The following is a 15,448-nucleotide window of genomic DNA, read 5'->3' as shown; positions in this document are numbered from 1 at the left end:
ATGAACAGGTTAGCACTATGAGTGAGGACGGATATAGCTTGTCTTCCAGACACATGTGTATACATGGCATATGAATATAAGGACACTTTATAGCACACAGGGACTGCCAGTTGCTGAATAATTTGTTTATGATGCTGTATCTTTAAACAATGCAGGGACATCAGTTACTTTTCTACCCAGCATGGTCACTAACAGAATTACAAGCTTCAAATAGTGACACTCGCACTCTTCCCCCTTTCTCACAAAAGTGTGTGTCAGCTCAGGATGGAACTGGATGTTTATGACAGTAACCAAGAGGATGTATTCCTCTGTTATATAAGTGATTAGTTTAAACATCTAGAAAGGAATTCACCTCTGAGGCAGTTTTAAGTATAAATACAACTTCTGTAACCAAGGTTTAAAATTCACTCTCGGTGCAGATTCACTTCACAGTAAGGATTACTCACCAAAGGGTTATTTACATGACTCAAAATTCAGTCAAGTATAGGAACTATTAACTATCCATAATGAATTACACCTTTATTAAATCATGTTGAGCTATTGCACTTATGTACATTTCATTACAGCCTTTGTTGTACTTATCTACACGCACACTTCTTTATTGTGCACCCTTTGCAAGAGAAAGAATTGAGAGAAATGCTACATTTATTTTTACATTCTACAGTATACATTTATTCTCACACTCTTCCAGTATAGTGAAAATGCCTTTGCATAGAGCATCCATTTGACATTTACTATAGCAAAGCATTCAACAATTGAAGGTGGGCAACAGATTTTTAAGGATAAATTAAACAACAACTACCACAACCCTGCTTTTGAGTTCTCTGAAACTCCTCATCAGGCTAGGTGGTACAATAAACAGGGCATGGAGGAGAAATCAGAACAGTCCAAAGACAATACCTGATGTCCCAGTCTTGAGGAGGCCTCAAGACCAGTGGACTATCTTGCATCTGACTTTTTAAGGTTGGATTGCCATTTCTCAGGGATGCTTTGACTGTGGATTTCCACATGGCAGGGGTTGAAATAATAGCCCTTAGGGCTCCTTTGAAATCTATGATTCTATGATGTTAATTACCCAAGATTGCAATCTAAATTAACTAGTCACTGATGGTTACTTAAATATCAGTTTGCACCTAGTGTTCTGTGACAGCGAAGCAAAGCAGGCAAAACCACAGCAGTCCTTGCAGTGCTGATGGAATGCAGGATAGAGCAAACCAATCTCTTTTGTCCTGCCGGTTGGATCCACTTCTACATGTCTACCTGGGTTAAGTCTTTCTTGTCCTTCTCCCTTCTTCCATTATCTTCAGCTATGCCAGCCATTTCCTGCTATGCCAGAAACAGGAACAGATATACAAGTTATAAAATGAAATTAAGCAGGGAGACAAATAAACACCACAAATAAAGACAAATAAACATCACCACCATTTTCACATGAAGTTCTCTTCTAGACATAGCAGGATTCTCTAGCATCCAGGGCTTCTTTTAAAAAGAAATGCATTTCTACTTTAGGAATGTGGAAAGGAAGTTGAAAAATTATATAATGATATTTCTTAAAAGCTAAGGAACAAAAATCAGCAATTGCCTTATAAGTATAATTTGAAGTTCTGTCCCACTTCAGACTAAATTGATTTAGTATTGCATGGGCAATTGTATTTATAAGAAGAATTTTGTGCTGAGCGTAGTGTTTCAGGAGCTGAAAGGCTCTGCAACTTTCCTAGGGGAGAAGAATAGGGTGCAATATACAATAACATCTGGACATTTGGCGTGAATCCCCTCAGACAAAAAGAGGTACATTTCCAGAAGGAAACTCCCTTTGTCTGCTGTATGCATTATGCAAACAATCTCCAAGTCCAGCTCACTACCACCACACCCTTAGTGAAGGTATTATACTGATTCTGATCTTGAGAGGCCCTATCATGGCTACATGCCTTGGCCTTTTTCCATGCTGAGCCATCTGGATGCCTCAATATGGTATAGCTGGTTTACTGTGCTGTGTTTCCAGCCCTCGTTTGGTTGCTTGCCAGCAACCTCCCTGTTTGATATTAATTTGATATCAAGGATCACAGAAGGGAGACTGAGGACTGGATCCTGGGTTACACCTTCCTTAAACTGTAAAACTCAGGGTTCCATAGGATGTTGCCTCAGCAGGTTTTAAGGCTATAATTCTGGAGTGTCAAGGAGCAATGGGGATCCCACATTGGATGTCACCTGGTGTAGGGGCAGGACTAATGGGGGTGGAATTTCTGGATATGATTTCCAGTGAGACCTCTGGGGCCAGGGAAACAGCTGTGTGGACAAGGGAAATGGCTGCACAGACTGGAAAAGCAGCTGTGTGGGTTGGAGAAATGGCTGCATGGGCTGAGGAAGCACTGCTCAGGGTGTGGAAACAACTGCATGGGTTGCAGAAACAGCCATCCGCTGCCTGCCCAGGCCAGAGAACCTCCCGATGCCTGGAGCGGCACCTGTGCACCCACATAGGTTGAAGGAGCACCTGCAGGGGTGGGGGACTGACCCAGTGTCACCGTCTCTTCTGGGGGTGTTGTGTGGCCCGCACCCTCCCCAGGGACGTAGCCAAGGGAGGGGTTCTTGGGGTCCAGACCCCCCTTCCATTAGAAAAATGAATGGTGTGTGCTGCTGCACCGCTGCACCCAAGCCCCATTATAATGGTGGCACTTAGTCTGGACCCCCCCCTTCCTAAAATCCTAGCTATGTCCCTGCCCTCCCAGTGATGCCACTGTCAAACAGCCCAGTGAATCAGTTGCTGAATTACATTATACAAATCACATTGATTTAATGTGAAGTCGCATTGATTTAGTGTGTCTACTCTGCTTGGCACTAGCAATTTATATATTTTGCCCTTTGATTTATATCCTGCTTTTCTCCCAATAGACCCAAAGCAATTGAATTTAGGCATACATATTTAAATATATATTTAGCATCTCAACCAGTTTAATCCTGTGGTCCTGTACTCTTTCCAGTGTAAACAGTTCCCAACAGGAACTGCATAGAGACCTAAGACGCCTTGATATTGCAGGATGTTCTGGGCTGTAAGATGTGTGTTCACGTTTAGAACTCATTTGATACAACTGGGCAAAAACAAAAGGGGAAACAATCCCTTACTAAGAAACATATTCAAAGCTTGCCTTATTGGCCATGCAGTAAAATACAACAAAATCCAAATTCCCCCAAAGAGTTATATCTTTATTGGCCAACCAAAATGCATAAAATACATCATGCAAGCAGAAAAGTAAACCTACTGCTCCCAGTTGTAAAGTCCTTGACTTTTCAAGACCTGTTTAAATAGACTGAGTGTTTTTATAAAGAATTAGCTTACCCATAACAACAACAACAACTGGGTAGTTGTCCAGGACGACATAATTCAAAGAATGGAAGCAACATACAATCTGAGACTCTCATATTATAATCGTCATCTCCTTGTGAAACAGCGTTCTGTGCTGGCCACATGATCACAGAGTAGTCTCTGACAATGCTGGCTCTTCGGCTTAGTAACAGAGATGAGCACCACCCCCTAAGGCTGGACATGACTTGACAACCTTGTCTTTGGGGAATACCTTTACCTTCACCTTTTTTGAAACCATTTTGTGGCCTTGAATGGTTTGAGCTGCTGCAAAGTGATCTGCCAAACAATTGCATTCTGCACAGACATCCTGTCCTAGGACATTACTGCACATGGCTTTTAAGCTGTGATTACACTGGGGAAAAGTGGTTTGGCAATACGCATTGCATGACAATGCCTCCAACCTGTATTTGCCCTGTCCCCCTCCTGTCCCTTTTCATTCATGGGGGAAACCTGTGAACGACCTGGCAATCATGCAAGTCTACAGGTGTGAAATGTCTCTCCCAGGGCAGTTGCACGATTGCCAGACATGAAGTGCCAGTGTCCCCTCCTTCCCTCATCCTTCTCTCCTCCCCCTCTGAAGTACCCTATTTATGTTGTTGTTGTTGTTAAACTGTTAAAGTGTTAATTTGGGACTACAGAGCTTTGGAGTTGCACTGGAAAAAAGGAGGGGGGAACAAAAAATTCTTATAACATCACCTGTAACTGGGAGGAGCTGATGCTCATTTCCTCTTCTGTTCCTATCCCCTGTTGTTCTGTTCTTCAAGCTTCGGGCAATGATTAAGATGAGGACAGCAATCAGGAGTTTGATCCCAAGGAATCCAGCCACAAACATGTGGAGTTTAACTTCTGGATCTGATAAGGTGCTTTAGGAAGACATAAATACAATGCAAGTATGAAGGACATAATTTAGTATTTTAAAAACTGTAATAAAAAAGGTGGGGAACAATTTCAGTAGTTCATTATGGCAATCTTGAATTTGCTTGACTAAGGAGTTTGTCACACTAGGGAGATCCTGAAGAAAAACGGAATTTAAACAAGATTAAATTTTAAAAAAAATAACACCCATAAATGCAGGAAGTTTATCAGATGACATCATTGTTAAAGTGAAATAACGCGAAGTTAAACTGAATGTAAAGCAGAGAAAAATGGCAGCTTGTTACTTTCAGAACTTCCTGAAAGTACAAAGCTGCTGTTTTTCTCTGCTTTACATTCAGTTTAGCTTTGTGTTATTTCAGTTTGGAGGTCATTTCGTGTGATAAAGTTCCTGAATTTTCAGTTTTTTAAAAAAATCTAAATCTCTTTTAAATCCCATTTTTCTTCGAGATCTCCCTAGTATGATAAACACCATAGCTAATGCTTTCTTACTGTGTATATGTCTGAATTCATTTAGGCAGTGAGCAGCTCTTGCAAAATTTGAGTTTCAATAAATATATTTATGTGACATTTTCTGGATTAAATTGTGTCTGTCACACACAGTAATTATCAGGTGTATCAGTGGAGCAAGCTGATGATTTCTTCTAGTCAGCATTGTCTTCATCTCCCTTCCATGAATTCCAAATTGAAATTTTAATCAGCTTTCCCTATTCAGATTTCTAGTTCCCTGACTCAGAGGCATAAAGTCATTTATGCTTTGTTTAGCTCTTAATGGTCCAGGGATATAGACTGGCTTTTCACAAACCCTTCTTGTTGTGAAAAGGGCCTTGTGAGACAGGAATTGATCTACACTGGTCAGAGGTGAGATGAAGTTAGGCATGAACAGGGAGACCATAAGAAGTGTTTTACACATGTACATTCCCATATGGAAGCAGTTGGAAATTTTTGTTTGATGCATCATGTCTGCATTTAATTCAACTGTGGATCGAAAGCTTCTTCAAATCCATACATGCCACATCTTCTAAACCACCCTCCTTCTGCCTCTATTCATACCAGAGCAGGAAACGGGCCTCAGACTCCGCAAAAGGTACATGCATGTGAGAGGGAGTGATCTGGTATATCCTGTGGCCTCTGGGATACCCTTCTAGAGCCCATAGGATTACAACCTTTGTTCTTTGGGAAAGTGTGTAGTTTGGGCTAAATGTCTCTTTGTTTCTTTGTTCCTTGCTAGAAGCAAGGGTAGGCCCCCATCTGCTCCCTTTGCTTGGAATCTCACTTGTCAACAGACTTTACTTTGCAGAAGCCTAGCATTCGTACAAGTATATACCCAACCCTACGGGGTATTTTTTAAAATAAATACATATTATGTCTTGAATTCTGTAAACTCTGATTCCTTAAAAAGTAACTCCTTCTTGAAATATTAACTAAACATCAACTTGCCTATTGACTGAACATCTCAGCCTACTTAATTTCTAAATCCTCTGTTGTGAAATATTCTACTGATAATTGGTATTTAGGTTTTTTAAAAGAAAAATATAAAAACACAAAGACATTTGCACATGCCAGAGAAAAGTGAAGGCCATCACAACAATCAATAGTGGTCTTTAAGCAATGGAGACACAGTAGCAATGTTACAAAATTAGTTTCAAATGTAACTGAATATTCTTGTAACACAATCATATACACAACCATACTGTGGAGTGCATGATTTTTGTAACTTTCTGGATGGCATTATAGTTCTCTGGAGTTTAGGTGGGGTACTTGAAGCTGGCACCAGATGACCTCTGCTTCGTTCTATGGAAAGAACAAATTTATCCTACTGAGATGGACACCTCGGGGATTAATCCTTTTCCTAGCACTTGTCATTAGTTATGTGCAACTGCTGGGTAAACATTTCCAAAGTTAAATAGTTCAGTATCTTCTATATGCTGAAAACATTCAACCGTATATGTGTTATATCTTGTTTTGGAGCTTTTAAATAGTTGCCCAAATGCAGATATGGGATAGATGAACAATAACAGATGTTAAGACAACCCCAATCATTTGCTGCCTAAGTCAAAGGACAAGAAGGCAGCTCTTCACACAATTCCATGCACACAAATTTCAGAGATCATTCAGATCTCAGTGACCATTGAAACTAATTTCCCCATGAGTGACAGGACAATGTTCACCTGCAGGCAGCAGGATCGCTTAATGGACAACAATTCATGTGATACATATTTCCATTTTGTGTCCATCAGCATATACAATCTGATGAACATATGAATCTGACAAGTTGGAAGTATTCAGGATCTTTATGTCATGGGTGAACAAGCTGATGTCACCCCAAGATTTAGCCCCTGTTCACCCCTTCTTATTCAATATCAAATTGATAAGAGTTGGCATAGGTGACCTAAGCATGACACTGCCGCAGACACCCCAAATCCATGGCAGGATTGGATGCCTGCACACAGGAGCTAGCAAAGAGGAGGTTATAGGGAACTCGCCTTGAGGAAATCAGGGGAATTTCCAGCATAATCCATTTATGCCTGGAGAGGGTGAAAGGAATATGGCTAAAGAATGGGATGGGAAACACATACTCAGAAAAGGACCTGAGAGCCGGTGTGCTCATCCCTTTTGTCTGAGGTTTTCACATAAATCACCCTTTGCATTCAATTTGGTTTCATTCTTCCTCTGTTTGGGAAACTTTCTAAAAGCGATTTAGCCCTTTCAAGCCTTGGTTTCTGCCCCAAGACACAATTCGGATTATATATACAGCTAGCAAATCCCCAAGTCTTTGGTCTCGGTCTAGTAGCAGGCAGATGCTCTATTGCTTTACTAAACTAATCCCCTCAATATGATAGCTAACCCCCATTCCACAGTGGCTATTGAGCCTTTTCCATTCTGGACTTCCCAGAGATTGGACTCAAGATCTACACCAGGTGAGTATTACCATTACCAAAGCCTCACATCTATTCACCTCTCCCATCTTTGATTTCATTAGCTCTTGTGTGTGTGTGTATGTGTGTGTGTGTTCCTTTAATCTCCTAATAAATTTCCATTCCCATTTGGAAACCTGTCACTGAAGTTCTTTGTGATTTGGACTCATTATAGTTGGGCTGACCCTGAGGCCACTGTTGTCCTGGCCAAACTACAGATCCCATTTGAACTAAGTACCGAATTTCCCTGAAAATGTATTTATTTGTGGGCATCCTCTCCGGACCCCAGCAATTAGAGTAGCACTAAGAATTTGCCATGTCCTTGAGGAGATCACTCTTCCTCTCAAGGAGCAGAGTAGTCTGTGAGCCTCTTTTTGTACTTGAGTCTCTGGTGTGACAGTGATAGGGTATGGTTTTATAAGTAACAAATGAAACCAGCTTAGCCTAGTCTTAACCTATAGCATGGTCTGAAGGTAAAAATGTGCTGTAGCAACTTTGCTGAAGCTAAGCTAAACTGATTTTAGGGTGGTGTGTATGTTGGGGATAGACACCAACTGGGAACTTTGAGTTCCAATACAACTGGGACCAGTGACTACACTGGTTAGGAGCTCTGAGAGATATAGCTCCAAAAGACAGTTTTTCTAAACTCTGCCTGTTGCTTATTATTGAGACTCTCAAATCATTTGAGATGAAGAAAGTATGGCTTTGGAACCTTGTTGGATTAATGAGGTGCTTTTCTTTTTCTTCACAGTTCATTGTGTTTTGAAAGTGTTTCTCCTATGAAAGTTATATTTGTTTAATATTGCTCTTGGCAAGAATAAAATATACTTCACTGCCAAGAGTTTGCATTCCACGTGGAAGCCTAATAGCGGGTGGAAAATCTTCCTATATAGAGAATGGAAACACTCTGCACTTTAAAGACATGATGGCATCAGACCTGAGGGGTCAGGGTTAGATTTCTGTTTTATCCCTTATTAAACAGGACAGTGAAATAAGGAACCAAATCCTACCTCCTCCTACCAAAACATACCCAAATTGTGTTTTTAAAATCTGATGGTGCTCCATGACTGGAAACTACTCACATGGGTAGAAAAACTGTTCACTTCAAACACTTTTACCAGGAAAACACAGATGGGGATTGCAATGTGCTTTACCCTCTGATCTGCAAAGCTTTAAAATGTTCCTTTGTGGCCTACAAAGTCCAGAAGTCCTAGCCAGTATGACCAATAGGATTCTGAGACTTGCTGAAAAAAAGTTATTGTTCCAAGTTCTACCAACTTTCACGTGCTATGAATCAAGGGTGCATTACAGACCACCCAAAAGCGGGTGGTCTGCCGCTGCTGCCATTAGCTGCGCCGAGAAGCCCCAGCGGCCAAACCGTGAGGCTTCCCTGCGCAGCTAAAAAGAAGCGCCAAAATGGCACTTCTTCTTCGGACCTGGAAGTGGCGCCGTGAGGCACAAGTCACGCACTCACGGTGTCACTTCCACCGTGCAATGTCCGGACGCTATGCATCTGAGACGTCAAAATGGTGGCCCCATGTAGACGGGGGCCACCATTTAGTGTGCGCTCCGCGCCTACTAAGGTCAGGGGCCGTGAGGAAAGTAAGACCCTTCCTAACCCTAGCACGCCCCTGTCTAACCCTAGTACGAGTGGAGCGCATACTTTGTGCGCGTCTGTAACGTGCCAAAGAATCAGAATTCAAATGAATCCCAAAAGTGACCATATAGCCGCTCCTTACAGCCTTTTATGAAAGAAAAAACACTGTCTCCCATGGCAATCTGCTCCACTGCCAAACAGTTTGTACTTTCAGGAAATTGTTCCCAAGGTTTACTTAAAGTCCACTTTTCTTTTAATTTGATACCAATGCTTTGGGTCTTACACATAAAGGAACAGAAAATTTTGCTCTTGTTGAAGGTGTTTGACATGACAGCTCTTGAAGGTGGTAGAAGATGGCTATCTTCAGGCTTTTACTCCTAATCTCCAGTCCCTGTATCATCATTGTTGTGCTTCTTTGGACACGTTCTAATCTAATTTTGCTTCAAATCTCTCCTACAGTCCTAAGTTATTCTACCATCTTTTCTATTGTGCCATGAAAATGGCAAATACTACTTGCATCACTCTTGAGATGTCAAAGTTGACATTCCCTTGTGAGTTACACTGAAGGCAATTGATTAAATCTCACTGTTCCATTTTTATTTGTTCCCATCCTGTGTGATTTGATAAGAGTGGAAACTGTGATAAGAACTGGTAATTTCTGTGTCATAGTAATCTTGCATATCCCTAGTGAGACTGAAGTTAAGAAGAGTAGAGGATGTAGAATGAGAATGTCTCCAAGGAAATAACAGGGTTCCACAGACCCTAAAATTTATTTTACCAACTTTCATGTGCGTTAGCTGAGGGCTGAAGGAAAATAATAGAAATGAACATGGACTGCCATATCCAGAACCTTTTCCAAATCTGCATTCTGATTATGGATCTCCCTTCCCAAGGCAGTTAGATTGGCATCCTCATTATTGTGTGCCTCATGTGCAGTGAATATGGTTTCATTCTAAGAAGCCCTGAATGGTGTTTAATGCCATTGATTTTAATTCCATTCTTCCATTCTGTTTGAGAAATTCCATTCCATTTTATAATTTCAATAACAGGTGATAAATGTGTGAAATACATAAAAAATACAGTGGGCCCTTGGTATCTGCTGGGGACCCCCAGGACCCCCCATGGATACCAAAAACCATGTCTATGTACTGAGATCTTGTAATACCTTTGAGACTAACTGAAATAAAGCAGTTGGCAGCATGAGCTTTCATAGACTTCAGTCTGCTTCTTCAGATGCTTTTTTGGAAGTAGACTGAACTCTATGAAAGCACATGCTACCAACATTTTTTTAATTTCAGTTAGTCTCAAAAGTGCTACAGGATATATCTAGTCCAGCAGCACATTGATTCCAACTGTCTAAAGCATGATTTTTCTAGGAAACTCATAAGCAAGACACGCAGGGAACAGCAATCTCCCCTGTCCCCAATTGTTTGCCCTTAAGAACTTGTATTCAGAGCTATAATGCCTTTAAACACAGTTATTATCTTTGATGAAAGCCACCATGTTGTAGAGGTTTGAGTATTGGACTTGAAGTCACAGAACACAACCAACTCTAATTATTAAATATGTGGCTATTGTTAGGTACCTTAGATTACGCTAAAGGATCTTTCAGGAATGCCTTGTTACTTATTGCCTCTAATAGTAAAGAGATGCAGGATTCCTTCTGACAATAATTCTAGACACTAAAGTGAAGCTATCAGTATAAGATGCCTGAGGGCAAAACCTCTGAAAGGCTGTATTTCAATGAGAACTGATTCATCTTTCTTTCCTGCAGCTAGACAAAAGGAAGTGGCAAGTGAGCTCTTTCTGTATAGCAAGAAGCCATCTCTTGGAAGGAACTGCATCTGAAAATGAGGCAGAGATCTGCCTTTGCTCTCTGCAGGAAAACTGTGGCACTGTTGGTTCCACTAGACATCTTCTGGTAAGCATGAATCTCTGGCATGTTAATGCTGGGAATTGTCATTTTATATTTAACCACAGAAACACCAGAAGTATTTTTCCATTGAAGAAAACTGAAGCCTAGGTAAATCACTGAAACTCTAGATATTTCTCACTCTTCAAAAGTGAAATATGCTTACTTTAAATTTCTTTTATTAATATTTTAATTTTATACATAATAATAAAATTAAATGTCCAGCTTTGCTCCAAGACTATAAAATTCAGATCCCTAAAACCTGCCATTTATACACACCTTAGAGATATGTATATCATGGTTATTTTCTTTTTTAAAATGGACTAATTGATTTTAGCTCATGAAAATGTGTCTATACCATCTTCAGTTACTAGGTGGCAGCCTTCCTTAATTTTCCTTGAGACAAAGGATATTCATGTCTCTAGAGGATCTTCAGGGAGTTGGGAGAGAAAATAAGTTCTTTTATCTCTCAGTTCTTTTATCTCTGCAGATCTCAAGAGAGTTGGGAGAGAAAAGGTTTTGCTGCAAGGCAAATGGGGCGGAGCAGATGGACTGAGCAAAGGGAATGAAGTGAATAAGGATGAGGGTGAACAGGTAGAGAGAGAAATAAGAAAGAAAAAAGTGTAGTGTGGCAGTAGGGAGAGATGAGAAAGAACAGAGGGCAAGAAGCATTTCATTGGAAAGCAGAAGTAAGGAGTTTCTAACATTTGTGATGCTCAGTACTCTGCTAGTTGTTTAAATTTTGGCTGGTTGGCTGCCTTGAATCTGCTTGTCGCAGTGAGGTGTGGGAATAAAGTTCATATCCTTTAACAAATAAATAAATAAATAAATAAATAAATGTATCCAAGGCTGTTGCAACGGACCAAAATATTCACTAAAACTAAAGTACAGATTTACCTGGAAATGCTGTGTTCTGCTCTGGGCTCCTCTGGTGTTTCAGTCTCCCTTAAGCCTAGTGGTAGAATTGCAAAAAAATTAGCTGCTAGAAACGACCATATTAAGACAATGGCAAATAATAGGATATTGTAAAAAAGAGGGCCATTAATAAACAGATGAAGCAGTAACAATTAACGTTTATTCAAATCTAAGAGCCTTATTGCATTAGAAAAGAAAGCCAAAACAGAGTGGGACAGTAGTGGCATATGTCATGATAACACTTCTGTTCTCTTTTGGAGGAAGACAATTGTAAAAATGTGCCTTTGTGCACTGGATGCACAAAAATGTGCACTGGAACAATCTGTTCAACAAAAGACATGTTTTTATTATGGTTTCCCTCAGGAAGAGAGCAGATGTGCTATGACAGCATGCGGAGAGGCATGGAGAAAGCCACTACTCTGCCACTATATTTTGTCTTTCTTTTCTCATGCTACAAGGCTCTAAGTGTCATTGTATTTAGTGCGGTATACTTTTTGATACATGAGTATAGAGCTGGAACCTTAAAGATACTGAACTCTCCTGAAACTTAAATTTCACTTGATGCTCTTTATATCATAAAATATCTTATCTTATATTTCAACACTAATTAAACTTTCCCATTTTTGCTTCCAATAATCATTTAACGGTCTCTCTCCAATCTTTTGTTTTAATAGGTTCATCGATTTATCCTGAATTAAAGCTGAAAATCCCCAACTATTTACAAAACAGCATTCAGATGGTATTTAAGCCTACAAGAGACCTACCTGTCAGCACATTCACCTTCACCTTCAAAAGGGTATTCACAACCCCCAAGAAGTCTGTCTTACACTGATACAAACCAGCATCATGCTTCTGGAGTGGATTTATGGTCACTGTAAGGATCCCCTCATCGATATTGTCGGCAATGGCAGTGGTGCCATTTCTCCTCTTGAGGAATGGCATCCAAAAAGTCCGGGCACTGACAATATGCTGACACTCCCTCTCGCTGATGTGTTTGCACCAACTTTTCTTTCTCCACTGATTCTCCTTGGGGCTGTAAGAGCAGTTGATGGAGATGGACTTCCCTTCAACACCATACACCACAGCGACATCTTCAGTGGTGTGTGCATCTTGGAAGGAAAAAAAGATACTGCTCTAGTCTTCCATATTGGAATTGAGAAGTGATCAGACCATAGTTATGGAATGACTCCCCCCATGATCCCAATGTGATCGATATGGCCAAGGTCACCATGACTCCTCCTTTGCAAAAGACAGTGCTTGATTTGAAAGTTTGTCTGGTCTAAGTCCAATTTGAAGAACCAGAAAAAGAGTCCAGGAGGATACCTATCAACAATTAGCATTTGGGGAGTAGACTGAGTAGAGACATGCCTTACCTTGTCAGCCATTTCAACTATGGTGAAATGTATAGTCTTCTAATTTAATCGGAGCAATTGATTCTATATTAATATTTGCAAACTTTATGCAGATTTCCACAACCTTTTCTCCCCTTTTTGATGAAGGGTGAAGTATTTACCCTTTTCTGGGCAATATATTTTCTAATGTCATTCTTTTTGTGGTCATGTAATATGATGTGAACTTTGCGCAAACTGCTCCCTGAGTGGTTTTTTGCCATGGGGAAGAAAAAATTAGGTAGTGAAGGTGCGCAGAAAATTGGCAACAACAACAACAAAACATGTTCTACCGTGGGTGTACTGAAATGATGTAAAACAATAAATAGAAATTGTTAGACAGCAGGAGAAAGAATTGAATCCCTTCTGCATCCATTCTTTCAATGACATTTTGCTTCTATTATTTGCAATGCAGTATGGTTTATTAGTTAGTTTAAAAGCAGTTTTTTTGAGTTTAAGATGTCATTTTCATTTTAATCATTTTAATCTGCTTCAAACCATCTATCTTCTTTATGTTGTGAATCTCTATGAGGCAAACATATTAAGGTTTTTAAAACTTTTAAAATATATATAAGCCAATTTGAAATTATATAGTCAAAATATAAGTAAAATTAAGTAAAAACAATAAATCTACATATGAAGTGGTACCGAAGAACAACAAAGATATTACTGTTTCTGCTCTGTCCATTTGATTGTCAAGATTTGAGTTTTCCTAGTTTGCATATAGAATTTCAGATCTATACAGACAGATCATTAAGGTAATAAAACTTAATCCTTATATACTAATTTTTCATATACAATATCCCAAGGAGATTATTCTATTTCATGCAGTTTACAGAGTACCATGAGTAGACAGCAGAAGCAAACAAGAAGCGCTCAACAAAATAAAGGTGGAATAATCCATAGCAGGATCAGCTGTGTTCTTTCTTCAGCATCATACATCTAGTTCTTTTCTAATACTATATATTGGATATACTATATATTGGACAAAAAATTATTTGTACAGACAGTTCATAACCCCTCCAGTTAAGACAGAAAGACTTTCATTTCATACCTGACAAGGAGACCAAGCAGACAAGATACACAAACCTCTCCATCTCTCTTTGGTCAATCAAGAGAGAAAACGTCCCAACTAAAAATGAAATGGTCTTGCACAAGAACAAATAATTTTTTCCCTTAGGAGACACAAAGGACATACAAGAGGAACTTCTGTGGCTGCTGTGGATTAAGCAATGTACCAGCGAACAGTATGACACTTCTTGATATTATGGGCATCAGCAATGCTAATGGAGTGGCCACATCAGGAGAGGAAATCGAGAAGTTAGGCATTGACTACTAATCACATCCTATGCATAGCCAACACTGCTGATATCTACTGAAATCCCATCAATTTCCTGATGATTTCTGAAGTTAAAGTTAAGTCTAAAGTTCTAAAGCATTTGGCTATCTCCTCTGAGCCAACTAGGGCTCCTGGGGCAAAGTATAACAGATTCATACAATTTCCATTTGACATATGCTGCTGGTAGTGCACTATTTGTTGTACTAAATTCTTGCCTTAATGATTCACTGTGCACTGCACACTGTACTTACTACTTTGAGGTTTAAAGTTTGTGCCCCATCACTATACAGGAAGAGACTGTTACTGGTAATGAGATCCTGAAATGCAGCACTTTATTAGGACATGCAAGGTTTCTGAATATATTCTATATCCTTTTGGCTAATTCTGAAATGGGGACACTTGACAGGAACTTGGTGGTCTTTTTCTAGATAAACAGATTAATCTAACAACTAATCTAATTGTTTATCTTGCATACCTTTAAGCATTAATTGAATTGTCAGTGTACTTTTTACATTTAATTTCCAATATAACTCACTACCCATCCTACTCCCAACCATGTGTATTATGTACATTTATATATCTGCAGTTTGGAATAACTTTACATGTATCCAGTGAAACAGAGTGTAATCTATGAAAGTTTACCTCGTATGATTTTCCGTACCTTTGGAGAAAGGGATCACAGAATTGGAGCAGGGATGAAGATGTCATCTGCCACCACTTGCTTTTCTATTCCATCTAACTTTAGCTATAATTCTTATTGTAGCTGAAGAGAAAATGGATTTCCTGTGACTATGGCTGAAATTTTGTTGGGCTATTGTGTGTGTGTGTGCACTCAAGTCACTTGCTGATTTATGGTGACCTCATTAATTTCATAGGATTTTCTAAGACAAGAAGTACTCAGAGGTGGTTTGCCAGTTCCTTCCTCTGAAATATAGCCTACAGCAGTGGTTCTCAGTTTTTTTTAATCCTTGTGACCCCCTTTACATCTACATGAGTATCTCAGGCCCACCTTGACATAGTATCTGAATAAAAATATTTTGTTTGTTTAATGTGCTATTTTCATTTGCACATTCATATATATTCATATTTTAACATTTTATAAGGAAATAATATTGTTCAAATTAAGAATAGATTTAGTTAAATAA

General features: G+C 39.5%; 1 protein-coding gene across 1 annotated transcript; it reads right to left on the bottom strand.

Annotated features, from left to right (window-relative positions):
• Positions 1-527: 527 nt before the first annotated feature.
• LOC149316038 (triggering receptor expressed on myeloid cells 2-like) lies at positions 528-14,183 on the bottom strand. The gene is made up of 5 exons (XM_089518599.1): positions 14,019-14,183; positions 12,341-12,685; positions 11,559-11,613; positions 4,058-4,224; positions 528-1,323 (listed from the first exon to the last, which is right to left on the bottom strand). The coding sequence occupies exons 1-5, from the start codon at positions 14,158-14,160 to the stop codon at positions 1,304-1,306; spliced, it is 729 nt and encodes a 242-aa protein (XP_089374725.1). The 5' UTR covers positions 14,161-14,183; the 3' UTR covers positions 528-1,303.
• Positions 14,184-15,448: the final 1,265 nt, after the last annotated feature.

This window comes from Sceloporus occidentalis, unplaced genomic scaffold (assembly GCF_023333645.1).
Source record: "Sceloporus occidentalis isolate IW3139 unplaced genomic scaffold, rSceOcc1.0.p SCAF_3, whole genome shotgun sequence".
Classification (NCBI taxonomy): Eukaryota; Metazoa; Chordata; class Lepidosauria; order Squamata; family Phrynosomatidae; genus Sceloporus; species Sceloporus occidentalis.
This window is presented reverse-complemented; position numbering and strand designations above follow the sequence as displayed.

Excerpts from the sequence above, each read along its gene's own strand:
- LOC149316038 (XM_089518599.1), bottom strand. The coding sequence starts at position 14,160 with ATGTCCTTTGTGTCTCCTAAGGGAAAAAATTATTTGTTCTTGTGCAAG. Across the intron at positions 11,614-12,340 it reads GAAGGTGAATGTGCTGACAG|GCTTAAGGGAGACTGAAACA; the intron begins GTAGGTCTCTTG and ends TTCTACCACTAG. Across the intron at positions 4,225-11,558 it reads GCAGAACACAGCATTTCCAG|CACCTTATCAGATCCAGAAG; the intron begins GTAAATCTGTAC and ends GTCTTCCTAAAG.